The sequence below is a fragment of the Pseudorca crassidens genome, chromosome 1 (genome assembly GCF_039906515.1).
Source record: "Pseudorca crassidens isolate mPseCra1 chromosome 1, mPseCra1.hap1, whole genome shotgun sequence".
NCBI lineage: Eukaryota > Metazoa > Chordata > Mammalia > Artiodactyla > Delphinidae > Pseudorca > Pseudorca crassidens.
The window spans coordinates 34,159,729-34,184,253 of record NC_090296.1 but is presented as its reverse complement, the minus strand read 5'-3'; the positions used below and the strand labels follow the sequence as shown (position 1 = coordinate 34,184,253).

The 24,525-nt window shown below is 42.6% G+C and overlaps 1 protein-coding gene and 1 long non-coding RNA gene across 5 annotated transcripts in view; one reads left to right on the top strand and one right to left on the bottom strand.

The window, feature by feature from the left end:
• The window catches only part of RAD51B (RAD51 paralog B), a 692,465-nt gene that overhangs the window by 536,704 nt on the left and 131,236 nt on the right, over positions 1 to 24,525 (top strand). For all 4 annotated transcript variants that reach the window (XM_067732518.1, XM_067732498.1, XM_067732489.1 and 1 more), the window contains exon 9: positions 21,742 to 21,845. In XM_067732518.1, the coding sequence (XP_067588619.1) occupies positions 21,742 to 21,845 (104 nt within the window). The remainder of the gene's footprint in view (positions 1 to 21,741; positions 21,846 to 24,525) is intronic.
• On the bottom strand, positions 10,230 to 11,932 carry LOC137221995 (uncharacterized). The gene is made up of 3 exons (XR_010942241.1): positions 11,846 to 11,932; positions 10,783 to 10,879; positions 10,230 to 10,484 (listed from the first exon to the last, which is right to left on the bottom strand). It is a non-coding gene; the product is annotated as an uncharacterized lncRNA (long non-coding RNA).

Below are 24,525 nucleotides of genomic sequence, written 5' to 3'. Positions count from 1 at the left end.
CCCTGTTCATCTTTTCTAAAAGAACTTCCACCAGATGGATATCCCCCTAGACCTGCACTGTTGATACAATAATCACTAGATACATGTGGCTATTAAGCACATGAAATGTACTCTAAGTGTGAAATACACACTGGATTTCAAAGACTTAGTATCAGGGAAAATAATGTAAAATATCTTACTTTTCACTTTGATTACATGTTGACATGATAATGTTTTGGATATGTTGTACTAAATAAAATATATTATTCACATTTATTTCGCCTTTTTCTTTTTTTTTTAATGTGGCTATTAGAAAATTTTAAATTACATTTGTGGGCTACGTCACATTTTTACTGGACAGTGCTTTTGTAAATGGTTTTACCAAAAATCTACAGCAACACAAAGTCAGCAACCCCATTCCTGACTTGGCTTTACTTGAGGAACACTGAAGGGCAAGCAGAGACACAAATCATTAAATATATATCATCCTACTGCATCTTTTTCCTTTCCGTTTACCATTCATGGTAACTTCTACTTGAGCTGTAACAGTTTCTTCTTTTTGAAAGTGGATTTATACACTCACTCACTTCAAAAATATTTATTGAGTGTCTGTTCTGTGCCAGGACTTGCATTAGGCACTGGGGATACAAAGTCCTGGCCTTCACAGAGCCTCTCTTCTAGCAAAGGTAGCCAGTCACTTTTGCTTGTTTTTATGAATGCACCCTCAGTGCAGGACGTGCACCTCCCGATATGGCTGCATCTGGTCCAGGCTGATTCATCAAGCCTTATAGTGAGGCTGAGTCAAATGAAAACCTGGATTTCCAGAGTCACCATCAACACAGTGTTGTCAAGAGAGATGTGAAGGACACTGATATGCACAAATCAGGACCCTTCCATGAACATAATTTTGTGTCTCTCTTCCTGCTTTCACGGAGCCTGGTTCCAGAGCCCCTTTCTCAGAGATGGAGCTATGGAGATAATGTAGTGTCCTCCTTGTGGTCGCCACCACCCGAAGGAGACTGTTGTACAACTGAAAGAGCAGTTTGACATATCTCTCCCCACCCGAAAGTAATAGTCGTTTCTCTAGACTTTTTGACAGTATGTGTGAGGAAGCCTCTAGATGCAGGTTTGGTTTGGCTTTCATTTAAGTAACTTTAAAAATGCAGCATAACGCAAATAAAAAAGTGTACACATTGTAAGTGTACAACTCCGTGAACTTTTCCAGCAAACACACATGTGTAACCAGCACCAGATTAAAAAACAGAACATTAGTATACCCTAGCAGCTCCCCATTTCTATCACTACCCTGAAGCCCCCACCAAAGGTAACCACCATCCAGATTTCTACAAATATAGATTAGTTTGGCCTGTATTTAAACTTCATGTAAACAGAATCATATAGTAGGTTTTCTTTGGTAATGCTGTCTTTTGCTCAACATTATATTTATAAAATTTTTCCATGTTGCTGTATGAACCAATAGAAAATATAGATAACCAAAAAAGAAAATAAAACGTATAATGCCCTTCTAGTAAGGTAATGTAAAAATATCAGTGTTTGTAATTCTATCCACATTTCTACACACATAAGTACTTATGTAAATTGTTTTTCAAAAATTAGACCATAGTGCACATACTACTTTGCAATTTGCTTTTTTAATATATCAGCTCTACCAAAGTGTCCTAACGGTTGGTCTATCTTAAGGAGGCTGCATTCTGAATTGACGTGAAAGGTAATATAGAAAAGTGGAAACTTACTTTTTAAAAAAATCAGGAACACACATTGTTATCTGTATTAGTCATTTTGATAGATCTGGATTTGATCCATCCTGGTCAGGCTTCCAGAAGACTTCTGAATAAAGGTAGTAAGCAAATGGACAGTGGGTCACCAGGGAAATCCGATACTCAAGATGGAGTTGGACCTCTTGTTTCTCAATGAATCTTCTAAATTTCTCTCTACCATTTTAAATCCAGGTTTTCTGATAACATGTAACCCATTAGGAATCCAGATAATTCTGTGAGTGGCTTATTAGAGTCTCTGTTCAACTCCTAGCTTACTCTCTTACCTGAGGCAAGTCTATAAAATGTTCCTTATTGCTCAAACGGAGAACCTCATTGACACACCTGTTTGGGATCGTAAGAAATAATACTTACATATTATTGAATGTCCTTGAGTGAAAAATTCCTTGGAGTTGCTGACTATTCTTAAAATTTCCTCAACCAACATTGTGGAAACCCATCATTGTGGAGATAGTTGCTGAGCTGGGTCATGAACTAGACTGCAAATCTTGGGTAGTGGAAACATCTGAGCCTTGAAGTTCTAGTCAGTTATTTTAAAAGCTACCCATTGATTTCCTAGATGTTCACACTGAGAGCTTACCCTCTTGTAATTTTGGTTTACACAGTAAATCTCCCCACTTGGGTCTTCATCCTTTCCCATTTTGGATTGTATCTGTTGGCATATGCCAGTGGGTTTTCCTGAGTGAGGTCACCTGGAACACTAGCATTCTGACTTTAACTTTCTTCTGTAGGAGTGAAGAGAAGTAAATATTCCTGTTGGCCAGTAAAGCCTGAATTCATGACCTGAGACTCCTCAGACACTGTAAGGGACCTATAGGGACCAGCACTAGATAAAACTTAAAAGGTAGAAAATACAGTGGGCTGGGGAAAATGCTGGAGCCAATCTATGCAGAGAGATACAATAGTAGTAGGGCATATTAGAGATGGAGGGGATGTTAGAGACCCTCTAATCCTACTCCAATTTTCAAATGGAGAAACTGAGGCCTAAGGAAGTCACAGAATGAGTTAGTCACAGAATCGAGTTGGAAGCCGTTCTATTAACTACCCAGATGTCTGTACTGTTTAGGAGATACAGGAAAAGACAGTGTCAGAGGAGTGATTAGGGTGACCTTTAAGGCTACATTAAACTAGTACAGTCCTTGGTAGGATCTAAAGCCTTAGTCTTCTCTGAGCCATTTGACGATAAACTAAGAATATTGATTCATTCTTCCCCTTTCCTCACCTTGGGATTATAATGGTGAGAGAAATTTGGCATTTTATCTGATCAGCATTGGAAACTTGACCTTCTCCTGGAGAACTCAAAAGTTCAGTTCAGGAGATGTTCAGAAAATGCCTTCTTCCAGAATCAGGTGGTGGAGATAATTATTATTAAATTTATAAAGCTTTCTTTCTGTCTCTCTCTCTTCCCCCACCCTTCCTTTTCCTTCCTTGCTTCCTTCCTTCCTCTGTTCATTCCTTCCTTCCTTCCTCTCTTCCTTCCTTCCTTCCGGTATTCTTTTTTAAACTTGTTTCTGATGACCTCTTAATTCTTGCTTTTTAAGTTCAATTACATATCTTTTGTCACAGATACATCAGTTGTTGAGTCTTTAGTATGCAGACATGTTGTACTTGCCCTTCTGAAATTCTTCTGGGGTTAATTTGCCTTATGGTCTAGGAAATTAGAATATTTCCAACTCATCAGGGACCATCTTGGCCTTGAGCAGAAGTGGGGTCTGAATCGATTACCTAAGAGGACTTTGTAGGTTGTCACAGTTGGCAGCCTCAGGACTTCAGCTAATCCTTGAAATTCTTTAACTTCCCAGAAAGAAGGTTCCACAAGGTCAGGCTGAGGTCCTCAGAGAGAGCAGATGGAATAAAGCTTGCAGCTAGTTGCTTTTGCAGCTGGACTTGAAGATAAATAAAATTATACCCATTTTTTTTTTGGATCGTCAAGCCTCTGACTTCCATTTGTTCTTTACTCTTTTTTCCCTGTATGTGGAGGGGAAAAAAAACGCACTGTAATCAGTGAAATAAAAGCAAGCAAACTTGTTGACTCAGTTCCCATGATGAATGCAAGGAAGGCCAGGCCAATAGAAACAACTGAGATATTACAGAAATGTGTTTCTTTCTGGCGGCTGCACAGTCAGTCCTTTATATCCAGTCATTGTAATCAGCCCATCACCCAAGACTCTTTCCAAGGTCATTATTCTGGTTGTGAGGGCTGTTTCTCCTGCAAACAAATGTTGATTTTACTAAATGTCCTCTCTCTCCAACTCTCTTTGTGGCAAACAAAGAGTATCAAAGCATCATTCAGGAAAAGAAAGTGTAAAAGATTGGAGAGATCAAATGCTTCTGATTTCCTAAGGGCTTAGGCATGTATGGCTCAAGCAACACAAATTAGAAGCTATGAAGCCACCTGTAAAATCCTGTTTTAATTAACTTGAAGGCACACCAATGTTATTTCATTAAAATGAAATTCTGTTTAAATGGAAAACCACCACTACAGGGTACATTGGGGCATTGTTCACATGGCTTTTAGGGTTGGCAAGTGAACCCTGTATTTAGAAAGAGCAAAGCAAATGCTCTTTCTTTGGAGCCTTCTTAAATTTTGAAGGACTTGTCATAGGTTCCTTGGAATGTAAGGAGTGTCCCTAGGTCAGGCCCCGGGCAGAGGTCAAAATGTTGTTTGCCGATACTTCTTTTTATGGCCTGTCCAGTCTTCTTTGTATTCCCTGCCTCCCTTCATCTCTTTAGTCCTTGGCCTTGATGTCCCAGGACTACCTCTCTCACTTCCCATCTCACACAGACTGATTTGATCCCCACTGTCATTTGGGTGGACACTGGATGACACAGGGACTCGGCAAAGAGACAAGGATACTATTTCAGGCTGATAAGCAAACTGAAACTCAGATTGTCACAAGGGGCTGGTGAAAACTAGAAGCCCTCTTTTGAAACTCTCACTTCACGCTTTATCTAAAGAGCTGGAAGGGACCTTAAGATCCTCTAATGGAAACCCCTCGTTTTCCTGAGGAGGACACTGAGACTCAGAGGTGAAGTGACTTGTCTGAGCCAGTTAAGGCCACTCATGTGGGGCTTCTCCAGTTCGACTCCTGTCCTTTCCCCTCCAGTCAGTGCCCCAGTTCTGTGGACCTGTCGATTACAACACAGTCCAGAGCTAGAAAATCCTGCCCTGTCAGCAGAACAGCTTTCCAGGCTGACACAGGACATGGACACAGGTAGAGTCAGTCAGGAGGATGGCCGGGTTTTAGTTCCAGTTCTGCCTCTGCTTTGTTGGCTCAAACGAGTTGCTTCTTCCTTTGTCTGTTTACCCTATTGGTAAGGAGAAGATAATGAACCTTTCCACCTATCAGGCTCACTTGAGTGTTATAAAGAATAATGAGGTGATATTTGTAGAGTGCTTTGAGCAGCTGGGAAAGAGGAGGGGTGAGCTCAGTAGAAAGCATTATTAGCTGCAAGCACTTATCAATTGAGCTGTTTAACAATAGTGGAGAGTAAGAATACCCAGAAATGAATTCCAGTGACTAACCCTGCTTTGAATTTAGGAGGAGGATTAGTGGGGACCTAATAGGTATTCCACTTCTCCCATTTCTTTAGTGTACCGTCAAACTAGGAAAGGTAATTACATTCTTCTATGTCGGATTCAGCCTGGAGTTTCAATTGGGATGTCAAAGTGTACTTGTCTTCTTTTCTCATACTGAGGCTGTGTTCTGTCGCAATTGTTAAAGCCTTGGGCATCTTCTGTCCCCGGGGGTAATTTCATTTAGGAGCTATACAAAGTAATTTCTATGCAGTGGCTGGGCTGCTGTTCATAAGGTTGATTAGTGGAGCTTCTAAATCTAAAAGCGCCTGGGGAGCAATTTGGATGAAGCAGGGAAATAAAAAGGCAAGGTCTTCATCATGGTTGATCTTTTTTTTACTACACTGCTCCATGGGAATTTTCTCAGTAACTCGGATGTACGCACAGTGCAAAATGTGGGCCTTGACGGCTGTTGCCGCCTCCTCTTTCCTGGGGAAACGGAGACCTAACCCAGGTAAAGGTGAACGTGCCAGGTCACTAAATGTATTTAGAGCCACCTTTTAACTTCTCTTACTTCCACTGAGGGTTAGATGAGAGATGTTTATGGGAGCCTGAGACCTGTAGGAATGTTTCCAAATGATGATTCTGGTCTGTTTCTCCAAACTCATGCCCCGCTGTCTCAAGACCCTCAGGCCTGAGTTCAGTTCTCTCTCATTTTCTGGGTCAGGGAAGAAGAGAGAGGCAAATCCAAACCAGAGAAATGTTTTGAGCTTGTGCAGCTCTCTGCGGGGCCAACTAGACAGGGAGTCAAGAAGCATGTGGCTCCCTCCTCATTGGACGGGAGCAGGGCTGAATTGGATCATCGTCCTCTCGAGGATGTACGGATGTACGGAGAGTTCAAGAGGTCATTTGAAACAGTAATTTCCCTGATCAAAGTTCCATTAAGGAAATGACACCGACGCATCTTTGTCCCCTGAAGTTTATGGGCCTCTTTGCAATTGCTGCTTCTACAAACCCTTACCCCTCTTAACCAATTCTCCAGGCCTCCGTCTGCAGGGGCTGACTGTCGGGCTTTCCCCTCCCAGGAGGCCAGGGGTGCCTGTACCAGTGTCGCTCTGTGGTGACTTGTGAGTCTCCAGTTACATCCTCCAGCATCAAGGTGCCTGTCTCACACACACACGTGAACACACATGAACACACCCTGGGCGCCAGAGGCCCCTCTGCCCCTCCTGTCATTCCCCTTGTGTCCAGCAAAGCCCCACTTTGAATTTGGCACCCTTTAGAGTCAGACTCAGACCTCTGGACTCCTTCCTGAGTCTGCCACCGACTCCTGCTGTTTCCTCAGCAGATCACTTCTCTGCTCTGAGACTCCATGAAATAATATGGGATTTACTTGGCAGGATTCTCTACCTCTTTCATAGACCCAAATTTCTTGTTTATTGTAGTTTGAATGTTTCAATCCTCCATAAAGCATTTGGAATATTTTCTTCATTTCCCTCTCCCAAGGGATCTATTTGGTCCCAGACATGCCTTTGGGGGGAGGATGCTGTGACACTGGGCCCCAGCCGCTGTCCTTTCCTTCACCTCTGCCAGGGCAAAGACCAGCACTGGGCTGACCTTTCCCGGCCGGGCCAAAAGAGAAGGCTATGGAAACCCACACGCCCCCACTGTCCTTCCCTCTGTGGCCACAGCTGCTTGCCCTCCCCGCCCCCCTGCCTGGTCTTTTTCTCAGTGATCCTCAGCGCCAGTGCCCCAGCGAGCCGCTGGGAACAGAGGTCTGTCCCCCTCACTGGCCTCGGCTCCCCACACTAGAACATTCAGGCATCAATGGGAAACAGCGAGATCTGTCAGCATCGCCTCTTTCTTCGGGGCTTTGAGGGCCACATTCTCCACGGCCATCTGTTCCCTTTCACCTCTCTGGACAATGTTGCTTTTTAAAGCCAGCGATTCCTCCTCCTTTATCTCCTCCTCTCCCGCCTCCCCTTCTTCTGCGTTCCCACCCTTGCCCCCCTGATCTCTCTCTTTGCCCAACCCTATGAAATGAGCCTCTCGTAAGAGAAAACTTGCCCTTCTTCCACACAAAGCTGTTTTACAACCACTGTGGGTTTTGGAGTTTTTATTTAAAAACTTTTTTTGAACTGCCAGTTAGCTACTTTTAAACTTTGTGATTGTCTTGGGTGGGGGGGGGGATTCTTTTGATAGGGATGGGAGTGGGAGGATAGAAAAACTTTTCAGTCATGCAGAAAGAAAATAGAGAATAATAATGAGTTTTAGGTTCCTGCTGGCAGACACTTGCCTCTTTCAAGAAGGAACTTGATGATCAGTTGAAGGAAATTTTTATACCCTAGAGGTCTTTCCGCCATTTATTTTATTATTATTTTGTTGTTGCTGTTGTGCTGTTTTAAATTTAGAGGTAGGGCTGCTGCGAAGCAGGTACAGTGATCCCTACAGCCCTGCAGAGCTGTGTCCACCTGCAGAGATGCTTGATCAGGCAGGAGGCTGTGATGCTGTTTAAGAGAAGCCATAGGTCCTGAGGTTCCAGGACCTGTGAAGGGGTGTTTGTACCATTCCTGACCTGTGACTAAGCATGTGACCTTAGTCATGTCACTTTCCTTAAGAACAATGATGATAAAATCTTTTACTTAAAAAAAGTGCTTAATACATGACTCTTCTTTTTGTACCATGATGCTGTTTCATAAACAAGATGATTCTATGGTAACATCATGAGAATTTTATGGGCATCCTTGGCTGTGGATGTTAGAATAATCCACTGCTGGGGTCAGATTCAACTGCTGACATGACATGGGGAATCAGCTAGAACAAGGACTCCTAGCCCAGGCTACCTGTCAGAATCAGGGGCAAGCCTGGAACACAGGCGCTAGGGCCACTGTCAGGGTTTGAATCCTGTCTCCACCACTCACTAGCACATACAAATATGGGCACAGCATCACCGTCTGTAAAATGAGGGCAATAATAGTATCCAACTTCATACTGTTGAGCTGGTCAAGAGATTTTTATCATGTAAAGCACCTGGAATCATGTCTGGCACATAGGATGTACATGTAAACGATAATTGTGGTTGCCATCTCGCTTCACATCCCACAACTATATTACAGATGAGAAAAATGGGCTAACTGGCTCCCTGTAGGGCTGTTCTGACCATCTGACATTTACCTTCTGCTGCTTTATTTTTCACTGTGGAGTTAACACTGATAAAAGAACTAATGCAATTATCAGTGGGATTGTAATGACGATTAACATAGCACTTCCACTTAGAAATGTCATAAAATATAGAAACATCCTAAGATATAAAAAAAACATATAATCATGTTCTTCTGGCAAAGAAGGTGAGCCAGATGTGGAGATTATAGTCACAGAAGGAAAGCCAGTCATGATTTTGGCAACTAAGGTTATTTTACATATTTTCAGTTGAAAAGCTACAGAATCTAGGGATTTATTTTTCTTTGGAATCAGTTTCTAGAAACCTGTCATATGACTAAGAGTTTCCCAACAATAGGGAGAGAACACTAATCAAATATGCTTTTCTAGAGAGGTACAGTTGACTCTGAATAAGACGTTGAACATTATAGTTTAATGAGGAAAAGAAAATGAGTGGAATATCTAGAAAACAGGGTGAGGGGCTTTGTGAGTTTTCCCTCCCAGAGAGGGAAATGAATGGTCATTCTTGTAGTACTTTCTAAATGGCTGAAGTGACTAGTCAGACCGCTGGGTTCAAATTCTTGCTCTGCCACTTGCTGAGTAACCTTTCTCTGTAGCTCAACTTTCTTCCCTAGAAGATTGGTGTGATAATGGCATCTCCCTGATAGAGATAATGTATGTAAGGTATTGAGCGTACTGCCCAGAAATGACTAATTATCCCCAAAATGTTACCTCGTAGTTCTTTACTGTAATGTTCTTCCATCAGGTGACATCTGAGATGGGAGACAGATTACACCAAGTCAATAGTCTTGGTCGCTTTGCTGAATCTGGTCATTTTCAGTGAACCCGTAGTTCTGTCCTGTAGATAAATAGTGGCCTTCAAGGAAGAAGGAAATTGCTTTGCTTAAGAACTCTTGTTTTGAAGATGTGGACTGACTGTCTGCTGCCACCAAAACCAGTTCCTCCGATTAAAATAACCCTGTTAGCATCAGCACATTTGGGTCATCAGTTCCCTCTCCCGCCATGAGGCTGCTGCCTGAAAGACTTTGCCACCAGAGCTTGGGACACTCTCTTGAAGGAACACTTGAGGAAGTTAAAGCAAGGTCAGCCCCCATTGCCTAAGATCCCCCATACCCTGGCCATCTGCATATTGTTCGGACCTTACAACTTGTGATCTGGGACCACTAAGAATTACTGTCACAAATGGGATTTTCCCTTCCTCTGTGGCCCCAGTTTCTTTTGAGCCTTATGTTGGCATGATGGTCATGGGGATAGCCCTCATGCACGCACGCGTGTGTGCCTGTGCGTGTGTGCACACCCCCCAGAAAAGGAGAAGTGCAGCTGCTTCTGTCCTAGCCTTGACTCAGGAAGCCCAGCTCCAGATGTCAGGGAAACACAGGCTGAACTGAAGGAGCTCAGCAGCCAGGCTGAATTCACCAGTGTGGGAAATAAACCCAAAGAACCTTTGGGTTCTTGTCGAAAACTCAGGGTGCTGAGGACGCTGGGATTGCCTCACTATTCAACAGTCTACGTCCCCCCGCCCCCTTCTCAGAGCCTTCAGGGGCAACAAACGTGTGTGATGCCAGCATTCCATTCCCTTCCACACATGAAAATACCCTGATTCCTATCGTGATCACTCTACTTCCCAAAGGGGTGCTTAAGATGGGGCCGGAGGAAAGCATACCGGTAAATCTTCGCACTCTGGGCGAGGTGATAATTAAAAGCATTCTCCAGACGATGTGCTCTGGATGCCAAAAGGGAGACAGCTGGGACAGCAGGAGGTCTTAGAATGCCTGGGCTCGGGCCCCAGCTCTGCCCCGACTAGGTGGGTTTCAATAGTCAAGTAACTTCTTTGTCTATGATATGGGAATAATGATTACACCAATGTTGCAAGTTTGAGGGAAGCAGTATTTATTAATGCACTTTAACTTGGATTCATCCGATGCTCTTATATACTCTGGAGTTTTCAAAGCACCTCAGGGAGTCTGTCTCCTGTCCCACTTCATTCTCTTTACTTTCTGTTCCTGTTCTCACTGAAGAAACAAAGGGAAGCTTGAACTGTGAAAACTGAGCTCTGCTTGGTGTCTAGAAGAAATGCTGGTCAAGGAGCCTGACTGAGGACCTTACTGAGGGTCTCTGCCTGCCTGGGCCCCATCACTAGCCCTGTCCTGTTTCATGCCCCAGGCTGTCAGCTGCCCCTCCTCCACCTTCTGAATTCGGGTTTGGGGTGACCCCTTTGACAACCACTCTAACCAGATGAATTACGGCGTTTCTATAGAGCATTTACATCTCTTCTCTACCCCCTTGGGAAATAGGCCAAAGGGCATTCACCAGAATGATGTCTTCCGTGATGAAAAGGATGCAGATCTACATCACAAGATGTTAGGTGGAGATTTTCTAATACAAATGCATCCATGACATCCATTACCTGCAAAGAAGCCTACAGTTACAAGCAAAACAACAAGTGCCTAATATGTGATTTTTTTTTCAAACTTTAATATATATACACAGATGATCTGGGAGAGAGCATTTTGAAAATGCAGACTTCTGGGCATCGCCCCTCAGAGATCCTGACTCATTAGGTTTGGTATGGGGACAAGGATTCTGCATTTTTAAAACAGGTTTACCTGGTTTAGGTGATTCTGCTGCATAAACACACATGTGAAACAATGCCCTAGTTCTTTCTCCAGCCAGTCCTGTGTCCTGATTCTATATCACTGGCCCAAGTCATCTCTTAGGGTTGGCCAACCTATATTTTCACACTAATTTTTTTTTCTTTCTTTCTTTTTTTTTTTTTTTGGTAGAAAAAGAGTTCAAACCTACAGAAAAGTTCCAAGGAAAGTACAATGAACTCCTACATACACTTCCCCTAGATTGTTAACATTTTGCCACATTTGTTTGCTCTCTCTCATATTATTGTTGTCAATTTATTTTTTATAATATTAATTTATTATTGTTATCTTTGCTGAACCATTTGAGAGTAAGCTTAAACATCGTGACCCTTCATTTCCAAATACTTCAGCACTTATCTCCTAAGAACAAGAACTTCTCTGACATAACCACAATATAATGATCTCACCCAGGAAATTAATGTTGATATAATACCATTATCTAATATACCAGCCATATTCAAACTTTGCCAGGTGTCCTAATAATGTCCTTCATGGCAATTTTTTTTTTTTCCTGATCCAAGATCCAGTCCAGGATTAGACGTCGTATTTAGTTGAAATGTCTTTCTGCATTAATGATTTTTTTTAAGCCACTGCTGTTTTCACAGAAATGTTTTTCAAGCACGTATTTCCTGATAAACAACAGCATTTCTTTTCCGCCTCTGTCCTTATTACTTGCAAAGAGCCAGTGATCCAGTGTCAGCCTGAAGCAAAAGCAGACTTACCTGGTCCGGATTCTGCATCAGTCGAGGCCTTGGGAAAGGCGCCTGTCTCCTGGGCCTGGGTTTGCCTTGGAAGCTGATTTCCCAAAGGCAAACCCTGTGACTGTGAGTGTGTCCCTCTGGTCTTTAGTCAAATGGGCTGTCACCTGGCTTATTCATTGTCCAGACTAATTCCTTGGCTATGTAAAGCTACCAAATATTACTTCACTGTAGTTTAAATTTCCCCAGGAAGAGTGACCGATAAAAGATATGCCACTTTAAAAACAAACAACATAAATAAGGTAATAACAAATAAAAACAGTTTAAAGAATATATAAATGCCAATGCCAAAAAAAAAAAAAAAAAAAAGCCACTTTTTACCCTTCCTAGCTTTCTCCAAAGGCAGTGCACACATCTGAGGGTGATTTTTTTTTTTCCAGCAGCCAGGACTATAAACAATCTGAAATCAGGATAAGCTGGCGATATTCCTTCTGCTTCAGCCTGGAAAAAAAAGTCACCTGAAAAAAAAAAAATCAAATGGTCAAAAAATGAGATGATGACCAGATATAATACACAAGACGTACTAGAATCCAGCTCTAGTATTCTCAGATTCTACAATGAGAGTAGAAAAACAAAGCTCATACCAAGATGGCTGACTGGCATGATTTTAGGAATTCACTTATTTACAGCAAGCAGGTAAGACACATTGTTGTGGAAGAAAGCCCATTTCACATAAGCATCTTCCTGGCTTACACTGAATGAAGCCTAAATTAAAAAGAAAATGTCTCAGCTTTTCTTAAATGTTTGGGTTTTTATTTTCTTTGTTTTATTTTGCCAGCATTTACTTAAGGATAGTATGTGTTTTCTCTAGTGAGTGAAATTATTTTTAATTAAAGTGTTCTTTTCAAAGGGTCAGCAGACCTAGCTGCAAGCCACTGTTCAGGATTTTTTTTTTTTTTCCCCTTAAATGGAGGATAGCAGGAGGAAAGCTGTGTTATTGGAGAAAGGGTTCAGGGGCCTGGCCTCCTGGGCAATGTTGGAAGCTGAGCTGGGTCGGGGGAGATTGCTCCTTTCTATTCAGACACCCTAGTTCTGTTCTACTCAAACCTATGTTTTCCTAGCTGTCTTTAAGGACCTTCACGATTGTCACTGCAAACATAGCCAAGAAGTCCTGTGCAGTTAACCCCTAGAGAACTTTTGGTTGGTAAATGAGATGGGTTCCGGAATGATCAGTTTTTTGTAAGGTGAGCATCCTTATCCCGATTTCTGGACACTTCCTACGAGATATCTCTGTAGGGTGACCATACATCTTGGCTTGCCCAGAGTAGTCCCAATTTATCTTTGTTATCCCAATATACTTACTAAAATGTCCCTGCTTCATTTTCAAAAGCGTCCTGGTTGGATGATAACCTACATGTCCACTCTGAGACTATGGGAAACTTAAAGTATTTCCTCCCTGCACAAAAACCAGTGGAGTTGTTTGAGTCATTTGTGCTGATGCATAACCAGTCTTTATCCTAGTGATTAGCTTAACTCTATTTCTACCTTCTGCTGTGGAGGATTACTCCATCTCTAACTCTTGCATTCCAAAGGTTCTGATCACCCCACCTTTTCTTGCCTTCTTCACATTTCTCACCTTCCTCAGTAATGAGTTTTATTGAAACTTGGACCAGCCTGCATGTGCTGTGCAAGGAAAGACTGGACTGCAATCACCTCTTTCACCTGTAGCCGAGAGACATTGGGAATGAAATCCTGTTGCTTTCCCACAGTGAAGCAGCCTTGTTCTTTACTCAGGCCGAAGGCCTTCCTCCGTGGACAGATACTGTTGAGGCAGTTATTGTGTGGTTTTATGCCTCAGATCCTTTATTTGTACATCTAAAAGAAGACTAATAGCTTTAAAGTATTTTGAGAATCTCAAGGCTCAGAAGATTATAAATAACAAGAGAAATATTTTTCTCATCTAAAATGGCAGCACAGATACTGTGGTTACTTACTTAATAGATAGCGTGTGGTTGCTGGGCCATTTGCAGCTGATGAGTTTTTTCCAGTGCTCTATTTATAGAGCTAGGTCAGAAATATCACTTCCGTTGGAACTTGACCTACAGACCATTGTCAGTTTTAAAGACCCAAGGAAGTGGTGTGCATGCTCAATACAGCTGTTTCACAGGTTCAGTTAGTGAAGCACAGGCCCCCCAGGAAATTAATTTTGCTGGTGGATAGATGTCTGAGCCTGTCTCAATCACTTTTATATGATACCTTTGCTCTGTGGCCTCATGGAGCTTGTAGGTCATCTTGAATCCTTATTCTCGAATACCCTCTCCTTGGCAGTCCTCCTCCCTTTTGATTGTCAGCCTGTTCAATGTGGGTCGCTGAAATTCTGGTTTTCTGCATCAAACAGAAAAAGAGCTGATGATCTACCACCAGAAGTAACTTAGGCTAACTTGAGAAACTTGGGAAAAAGCAGACCTAAATATTTCCCTACTTCATCTTTCTATTGGGGCTAAACGAGATTCTCAGTCACTTCCTCAGTCCAAATGAATGACCCAACAACAACCAAAACGACAGTATGCTGAAGCTCAGCAACTTCCATGGGCCTGGGTTTAAACAGGAGAAACTGAAATTAATGAATGATAATCCCTTTCTAATCCCTACTCTTTCACTCAGACTCCCATCTTTAAGCTTTGTCCTTATGAAGTTGTGTTTGCTGGGACTTGGCCACTGGCCAACACATGTTTACCCATCAAAAGGTTTTAGGAGGTAGGATTGGCTAAGAAAATCCCTAGTTTGGAGAGAAATCTGCTCTTAGGAGAAGGACCCCACGTCTGCACTCTCTTCAGGCTTAAATGGGTGCTGGGTAAGGGCACAAACATTCAAAGACAGCACGTGGAGTAGAGCATTCTCAGACTTCCTGGAAAAAGTGAGGTCCAGAATGAGGAACTAATTTCTTATCATTAAAATACCATAGATTCAAAGTTTTTAGAAAAGGCGAAAACTTTGGAGATAGTTTTGAACAACCCCTTCTGTTCATGGATGAGGAAACTGAGGCTCAGAGAACTGAAGTAACCGGTCGTTACCGAGGCCTGCTCTGATATTCTTTGTTACATCGCTCTCTTCTCCCACCTGGTCTCATTAAAAGCCCACAGCTAAGTCAGAAATAGAGCTCCAGGGTCCTGCCTTCCATCTAGCAGCCGGCCATATGCTATCATGCATCGTATAGGACACGCTTCAGGATGTGAGGATGAGAGGTCAGAAGGAGCATCCTCTCATTACCACTCCAGTGGTAACATACCGTCCCTTTCCCCGAACTTATTTCAGTACTGAAATCATTTGTAAGTATTTTAATTCTTTTTCGTTTTTTAAAATTTCCTCTTTCTAGTCTCAATAAGTTGTCTTTCATCTAAAGGGGAAGGAGGGACTGAGTGTCCAGAATACCCAGCCCGCTTAAGCCATGAACTTCTCCTTCCCCTCTGTTCCTATTCTGGGAATCACTGCTTTGTTTACACGTTTTGTTTTTTTTTTTTAACATGGAAAAGTCTAGTCTTTTAAAGTTGACCCTTTTGCTGCAGGGCACACTTTTATGTTATGTACTGGAGATTCAAGTTGACCTCCCAGAAATGCTTATTAGCACAGGAGTCATAAATTGAAATGTTTTCAGAGAAGGAGCTTCCTCACTGAAAGCTCCCCAACAGCCCCCTTCTGAACACTGACACTGGTTGGTACCAGAGGCCCATTACCTTTTTGGAAATCAAGGCTACTTAGCAACCTGATTATCCTCCTCCAGTCTGATTGCACAAGAACTACGCCCTGTGTACAGAGCAGAGAGAGAGAGCTTCTTGCCTTGTAAGAAATTTGTCTTCATAACCAGCTCCCACTCCAAAGGAGTAGGGAATTGGATCTAAAGATAGTAGTCATGAAAGATATTCCAGAATCCAAATTCTGTTGTTTTTAACCACTTCACTCCTGAGCTTTACTAACCTGCCTCATTACTAGAAGAATAAAAAAATGTGGAAGGTGATGATTAAACTTTTTTTCTCCCTAGAATTTCATCTTCTGTGTTTGATCATCATTGTTCCTGTCATTCATACATATCAAGTATCTTCATCTAAGGGTCACCAAGAACCTTTGGTTGCCTGGAGGCAAGAATTATTATTCATGTTTTACAGATGGGTAAGCAATTACAGAAAGAGAACATGCTTTGACTGACCTAAAAGGGTCTCCGAGAGAGCAGAGTATGAATATTCCCCCTGTCTTTTTTAGAGAGACCTGACTTCAGTATAAATAAATTAGATTTTCTCTCTGTGGCTTAAGCAGGCACTTCTACAAGCTCAATCCTGTGACAATGAAAAATCCCCAATATTGAAAATATTTTCAAAACCCAGTTCACTTACTTGATTTTTTTAATTTGTATTGGAATCAACCAAATTCCAGTACAATGAACTCATACTGCCTTGGCAGACATAAATGTCACAGTCATCAAAAAGGAGCGACGGAGAGAATGCCCCAATTTTTATCCCTTCTGCTTAAAATGAGCATAGAAAAGATTCACTTATCTATTTCTTGACCAATTAGGTCATTGGGCAGGAAATCACCTTTCCTGAAAAGCCAGTAAGCAGATTCCTTCTACCTTAACTTTCCCATAAACAGCATTAATGATCATTTATGCCAGCCTCACATAGGAATGCTTAAAAGTCAAAAGACATTAGGGACCACTGAGTTTTCTAGTTGAAAATAAAGTTACAAATTTATAGTAACTGACAGCTTCCCCACTTCTCTTTCTCAAGCCATCCCACCACCTATAACCACCCTTCAATTGTTTTTCCATATTCAAAGCCCTATTAAGTGAAAATATTTTTCAATCCTGCCCAGATTTTTTTAAGCCTCCAACCAGAGAGGGTCAGTTTCAGGCCATCTGATTTGCATGAATCCAGTGGCTGGGCCAGTTGAGCGAGGTTAAATAACTTGCCAAGCCAGAGCATGCATCGTCTTTCTGGAAACCCCTTGCCCTGGGTTATCACTGTATATCAGAACAAAGGAAGCCGAGTGCAGAGCCTGAGTGACACACAGAGTTCAGATGAGTTGATAAGATGCTCACAACATACTTCCATCAGTGTCTTCCCAGAGATGGGCCTCTGGGCTCTTCAGGCCCTTCCCAGCCACCCACCCCTCCCCACTCCCACCCCGGGCTGGCAGAGTAGCCAGCTATTTGACATAATGAGCCTGGAGAAGGCTAATTGGTGTAATGGTTAAGACCCAGTCATATACATGCTACTATATATAAAATAGATAACCAACAAGGACCTGTATAGCATAGGGAACACTACTCAATATTTTGTAATCACCTATAAGGGAGAAGAATCTGAAAAAGAATACACACACACGCACACACACACACACACACACACACACATAACTGAATCACTTGCTGTACACCTGAAACTAACACAACATTGTAAACCAACTATACTGCAAAAAAAAAGACTCAGCCTGGTTTCGAATCCTCACTCTATCATTAACCAACCATGTGACCTTGGGAGAATTACTTAATCTCTTACAGCCTTGGTCTGTCAATAGGGATGATGATATCACCTACCTCATAGGGTGGTTGTAAGGATCAGAAAAGATGTACCTAAGATATGAAGCTCAAATAAGATGTAAGCCCTCCTTATTTAAAGGGCTTACCTAGTGCCTAGCTTATAGCACTTTAAAAATATTGTTTTTCCTTATCATTGAACTTTCAAGGCCCTGCTGTTATTGCTCTGGTGGTGGCTTAATGTTTGTGAGCACTCCTGAAGAAATATCTCCTCAAGCTTGCCCACTTAACGTTTCCATTGAAAGCTTCTCCCTGGTTATTTTCACTCATGGCCCTTGGTTAAGAACCCCAGCTTACCTGTCTGACAAGCAGCCAGGCATGTGGGTACTTTTTTTAATACTGTTTTCATTGGTTTGGGCACATGGAATTCTTTAAATAGCCACTCTTGGTCAATTGTGGCTCTGACCCCTATAAACATCTTCTAGGCCTGGGAAGTGCACCTACAGTCGTATCACCACAGATTTTTGTTGAGTGCTTAACTAATTAGCAGCTCCTAATTATTCACACGTAGCTCTTTCTTGGCAAACTCAGGCTCACTTCATGCTATGACTTAGTGGGCATTGAAGCAACAAGTTTCTAGAGTTTGCTTGAAAAATGTAAATCTATTAATTTTGGCTTAAGCAAGGTAGAATTAAGAATGTAAATCCGCTGCTAAAACAAATATATACCATGGTTCAAAGTTTAGTAAGAATAACTTACTGACTATTCAACCACTATTTATGAAGCATCCTCTGGGTCTCAGACTTCGTGATTCAGGCATACTACCATAAATCAGACATGGATTTGGCCCTCTTAAAATATACATTAGGGGTGGTCAGAAAAGCACGCAAGTCATATACCACAGGATTAAAAAATGGCGGTAATGTGAGAGAGTGAGCTGAGTATTATGGGCGTTTGGAGGAGGAAGGCATTATTTCTGTGATGATCAGGGAGGTGGCGTGTCAGAAGTGATATTGAAGACTGCATGGGCATAGAGGCATTCAGGTGTGGAGGCGGCACGAGGAAGGAGTGATTAAACTGGAGCAGAGTCTTTATGAAGTGGGATGGAGGGAAGAGGTGTGGAGAGGCAGGTCGGGCACAGCTGCAAGAATGCCAGTCTTAGGAATTTAGAACTCTTTAAAGGCACTTGGGAGCCGCCAAAAGTTTCTGAGCAGGCTGATCATAGTGGCAGGGCAGCGCGCTTAGATGTGTGCTTGGGGAGATTAATCGGGCGGTAGAAGAGAGGATGCTTTCGTAGGGAGAAACTGACAGGAGCGTGGAGAGCAGCGAGAAAGGGACAGCAGCCATCCCCCCAGGGGAAAGCTAATGTGGGTCTGATCTAGGTTGGGGTGGGGTGAATGGATGTAAGTGAGACTTTACAGGGAAATCAATCCGTCTTCACAGTTTCTTGGAATTGAGAAGCACAGGAGAGGGAGACATTTTTAAATGGAACTGAGGTTTCAAGCCAGATTCACTGGAAGGCCAAAGAAGGAGGAGTACGTTTATACAGGAAGGGATGAGCTCAATTTGAAGATACTGAGTTTATGGTGCCCAAATTCATTATGTCAGGCAGGAAGATCTTGTGGTTGAAAATGGGGGACAGGTGCTGAGGTTAAGTGGGAGGTTGAGACAAAGGCTTAGAAATCATCCACCTGTGGGTGTCGTCCTCGTCAACAGTGAGGACATGCCATATGGAGCAGACATTGCAAGCTTGGTGAGAATGACTCATATGTGGCTCATCAGCATGTTTATTTATGTGTTTTTAAAATTTTTTAAAATAAGCCAACATTTTCCAATCAGAAGATTGTACTTAAAGTGTTGATTTTAAAAATTAAAAGATCAAAAGGTGTGGCTAACCGTGAACTCATATTGCCATGTGACAACAGCAGCTGGAGCTGAACAGGGGCTGTCCCCTTGAGATCATGTCTAATTCACCACAATCTCCACTACTCCCCGTCATCTCCTAACACTTAATATTTAGACAAAAAGTAGATTAATGATTGCCTAGGGCTGCAGGGCAGGAAAGAGGGGCTGGAGGCTTATGGCTAAGGGATATGGAGTTTCTTGGGGGGTGATGAAATGTTCCAGAGTTGATTGTAGTGATGGTTGATCGACTCTGAATATAGTAAAAACCATTGAACTGTACACTTTAAATGGCTGGATTGTACAACATGTGAATTATCTCGACAAAGCTTTTGGCAAAAATGCAAGAAAAAGGAACATCAGTGGCCACTGCCGTTGCAGTGTTGGTTTTCTTAAAGCAGAAAATACTTTTCTGTTATGTGTCTCTATCAAAAAGGGGGAAATGAAAGACAGACTGAGAGGGTCATGTATTTCAAGAAAAATGGAAGAGAGTACATCTGTTTGTGGTAGTGAAGACTTTCTACGTGTTAAAATGCAGACACCTGGCCTCTTTATTGATGTACATTACCTTCCCAGCCACTGAAGGCAGGTGGGTGTTAGGGAAAAAACTGGCCATGGCCAGCTCCCTGAGGTCCACCCACGACTAAGGGGAGAGGGAGAAGAAAAGCGGAGAAGGAAAAGGAATACTCAACGTGGTTGATACAAGGAGAAGCAGAAGAAGCCAGTACATTGGATGCCGGAAGAGGGGGAAGCTTTATCAGGTCAAGGAGGGTGGGGACAGAGAAGTCAGGAGGTTAAGGGACCATCCATTGAGAGAAATGGGGCCAGAGAGAGAGGCAGATGAAGATGATGACAAAGCATTCAGAACACCTAGTTCAGAAGTTAGTATTTTATCCTCAGGCACAAGGACTGTGGAAGGATTTTAGGGGAGTGGTGTGATCAGATCAGCACAGTCTAGATTATATGTTTTCAAATTAATTCGTGTGTGTTTTGAATTGTGTGCACGATGAGCCAAGGTCACCCTAAACTGTATTCTTTCCTTCGCTAAATTCTCCCTCCCTCTGAAATCCCCAGGTTCATTGAGGCCCTGGATGTTGATGCCATCCGGTTCGTTCCCATACCTGCTTGAACCAGAGAAAACATAGGGATGTCTTTTGCTATCCCATGGGTTCTCACCATCGGCACTATTTTGTCTGGGGCTGAATAATTCTTTGTGGTGTGGACTGGCCTGTGCCTCATAGGATGTTTAGCGGCATCCCTGGCCTCTACCCTCTAGACGCCACAGCACTCCCACCTAGACGTGACCCACGGAATCACCTCCAGCCTAGAACCACTGAATTCCATTCATCTGTTGCTCTATTTGATCCCAGGAGCTTAAGACCATGCAGAGCTGGGAGGCCACCCTGAAAGATGCTGACCCAGAAAAGAGGAATTCCTGTTCCACACAGAGGAGTGAATATCAGATGATGCCCTGAGCAGGCAACGAATGAGAAACTCAAGCCCTCATTTTGCTTTAGCTGATTCAGTGGACTTCAGCCTTTTGGTACTTGGTCTCCTCATTGGAAAGAGATGGCATCTTGAGGATACAAGGCAAACTACAAATGCCACTATGCCCCCTTAGGCTAAGACTCATCTCATGGCCCAGGGCCAAAGTGAGCACAGGAGTTTGGAGGAGACCTCAGGATGTGCTACATATGATAGCGGGGGCTGGCTTCTAAGTGGTGGGACTTGCGAGCCTGCCTCTAATGCGGAAGAAACAGGAGGAGTGCAGGAATGGGTTCCTCCTGGTGATGCCAAGAGAGATCAGTGAAGCTCTGGAGATGTCAGAGAGTAGCTGAAGTACAACTTGGTGTAGACTAGAAACTCGGATAAATTTTACTTCAGATCCTCCCCCTTATAGGAAAGTCTTAGAAAGTAAAAGAATGTTTCTCTTGGGATAAGAATGTCTAATACAGATTAGATATGAAATGGTGAGATCTTCCAGATTCCTCTTCTGGGTGCGTGTACGTTCCGCACTTGGAATGGCATAGGAATTTTATATACATATGCCACCGCTTCCATATTGATAAGGAAAATTGAATTAAGACTCTTATCAAGCTGAAAAAGTCTTAACAACTCTATTAAACTAAAACTATTTCATAACTGTCTCTTATTCTATGTAGTAGGGTCATGCTTTTCTGCCATGGATGTTGAGTGCCTTGTTTTATTATTAGCAATGGCTCCAAGCTTCCTTGCAGTGCAACCTCTTACTGATATATAACTCTGTTATCTCTGAGCCCAGTGGTGGTTACTTTCATTGAGGCTGAAGGAAACCCATGCTGGCTTTTCTTTTTAGTCTCTTCCTTCTCTCCTTCATCAACTTTTGTGGTAAAGACCTGGGCTCCCGAGTACTCTCTGAGCAATGAGCAGTGACTGGACTTTTGTTTATGTGAAACACCATGACAAGATAAGGCGTCCATAATCATGGTTTTGCCCTGTTTCGTTTCAGGCATTTCTGGATCCAGCTGTGTGACAGCTGCACTAGGAAACACCTGGAGTCACAGTGTGAACACCCGGCTGATTCTCCAGTACCTTGGTTCAGAGAGAAGACAGGTGAGTGCTTTGACAATGTTCTCTGACTGTCAAGGTCAGGGAACAAGATATACCAGCAATCTGAGTGTTCATCTTCTGAAAGCATTGGCCACGCTGTCTGTCCTGGGCCAACACTGTCAGAGGGTGGGTAAGGAAACCAGCCTCCCTGCCTACCTCAATAGCAGTTCTAATAAAGTGGGGAGACAAGTCACCCACAGGGAAAAAAATACAAAAACAGAGAGTTAGCTTGCCCCCGATGTTTGCCAATAGCTTGTAAGTGACCAAGGTCCACACCCCTAGGGATCTCAAACTCTCTACCTCTAAAGGGTGAATGAATGATCATTTCTCTTAGCTGATATTTGTTGAGGGCTAGATAATTTGTGTACAAATTAAATAATGATGCTGCCTTCTCTTGAGGTTAGTATGTTTTGAAATAATTAGGCCACACAGACCCTGCTAAGTGGATAAACTCTTCCCAGATCCTGGGTACTTTTGCATTAACTTATAAACCAGTAGTTTAAAGTACTGAACGATGCCAGAGCTTATCAAAAGGACGATGACTCTCAGAGCTGTCTCTTTATGTTGTCTATCCTAGACTCAGGTGAGAACTCCCCCCTTCCATCTGGAAAGGTTGCGTTCTACGTCTTTCTTGATCTCCCCTCCCACTCCAAAGAAAGGAACACCACAGTCTGACCCCTTTGGTCAAATGTTTCGTAATTAGGAAGTTTATTTTTCCTGATGCCTAACCTCAACTTTATCCTGCTGTGTGGACCAGGTTCCATCACGACCCCTCCTGCAAGTGGGAGGAAGAAGAAGACAGGGTGATTATTCTGAGTTGTTAGATGGGGCAGAATTCAGAAGCCAGACTTGCCCACCTTGCTAAATATTTAACAAATCCAAGTTATTAATTAAAGAGGCATGAAATATCATGCTGGTGGTCCTTTCTGGGTAAGGTGGTAGGAAGGCAGTTGTTAACATTTACCTGCATTAGGTAAACTGGCTCTTTTTCAAGGAATCAGGAATCATCAAAAACTTTGCTTTTGCAGACATAACATTCTGAGTGCCCTTGGTTACAGACCAGAGGATTCTTCTTAGTTTGCTTGGGACTGTGTAAATAACATTCCAGCTTGATGATTGAGTCAGCCATGTTCTGAGAAGATAGAGCTGCTTGTTTTCACTTAGGGGAACATTCTTGAGTTTTCAGGCCCTGGCGTGCTCATTACCTCAGTGATACATTTTCCCTGATGATTTAAGTGTCCTGGGTTCTAAATCCATCACTTCTCTTTCAGTGGAACACATTCAAAAATGTTCCTGTAAAAAAAAAAATAAAAAAAAAATTGTTCCTGTAGAACCTAATGACCTTTGGTTTGTACCTTAGGTTATAAATCATGTTAACTAAATACTTGTTTGCAGCTATCAGGGGTATCATTAAGGACTGTCAAGCACTACTACCTAAACTCTAATTTGAGGAAGCAAAATTCCTTGTGAATTCATTCATTTTCACGGATCCTTAACCCTACGCCTTGAAAACTTGTAGTTTATCTCTGTTTTTGATTTTAGATGGTACACACTGATTTGATGATTCAGTTTATTATCTATGGTACCATGGATTCCAGGTTCCCAGATCCTAGTTTTACTAATTCTAGTTAGCATTTATTAGTAAATAAAGAAGTTAGCATTTATTCGTAAATAAAAAGAGCCACATTTTTCTTTTCCTTTTGCTTTAGTAAATTAACCAGTCATTTCCATTTTGTCAGTGTCAACAAGAAGTAGCTGGGAGGACACATGCTATTATTTTGGGTACCTTTGGTGACTGGAGGATTTTGGTGGCTCTTGGTTCTTGGCTCATAAGGTCAAATGCAGACCACTAGACACAAGAAGAACAGGGAGCAAAGCATGGCTAGATCAGTGACAGTCTATCAACTCATATCCTATTAGATGGGTCAGCAGCGTTAATCTACAAAGGACAACTTGTTACTATCATTACTAATCAATCAAGAGCAGAGTTAAATGTCTTTGAATCATGATTTCAACCAATAATTAGAAATTAAAGTAAAATATGGCCAGTGTTAAAATGGCCACCCCAGGCAAAAGAACATACATTGAATTAATGTATAGAAATGTACATGCCTTTTGGGACCAGTTGTTAAATTTGTGGCTCAGCAACTAGGATAAACGTTGATATATAACAGCGGTCCCCAACGTTTTTGGCACCAGGGACCAGTTTCTTGGAACACAATCTTTCCACGGACTGGGGGTGAGGTGGAGGATGCGTCGGGTAGTGATGCGGGCGATGGGGGGCGATGGGGAGCGGCAGGTGAAGCTTTGCTCGCTCGCCCGCCACTCTCCTCCTGCTGTGCGGCCTGGTTCCTAACAGGCTGCGGACGAGTACCAGTCCGTGGCCCAGGGGTTTGGGACCCCTGATATAGAAAACACATCCCTATCTGATGACCTTATCTCGATTTAGCAGAGGGTGTACCTAATGATTCAGTGAGCCCTTCCTGTGGTCTTACTTCATGACCAAGTAGAGAAGCCATGTGAAGATAAATCTTTTCTGGGATATGTACACAGAACAAGACTTTAAAGCTACCCTTTAAGGTAATTGCACCAAATATTTCCCTTTAACACAATTTAGTAGGAGAGTTTGCCTAGATCATTCTAGGGTAGGCAGACCCATGGAACACCGGCCACTTGGGGAAGA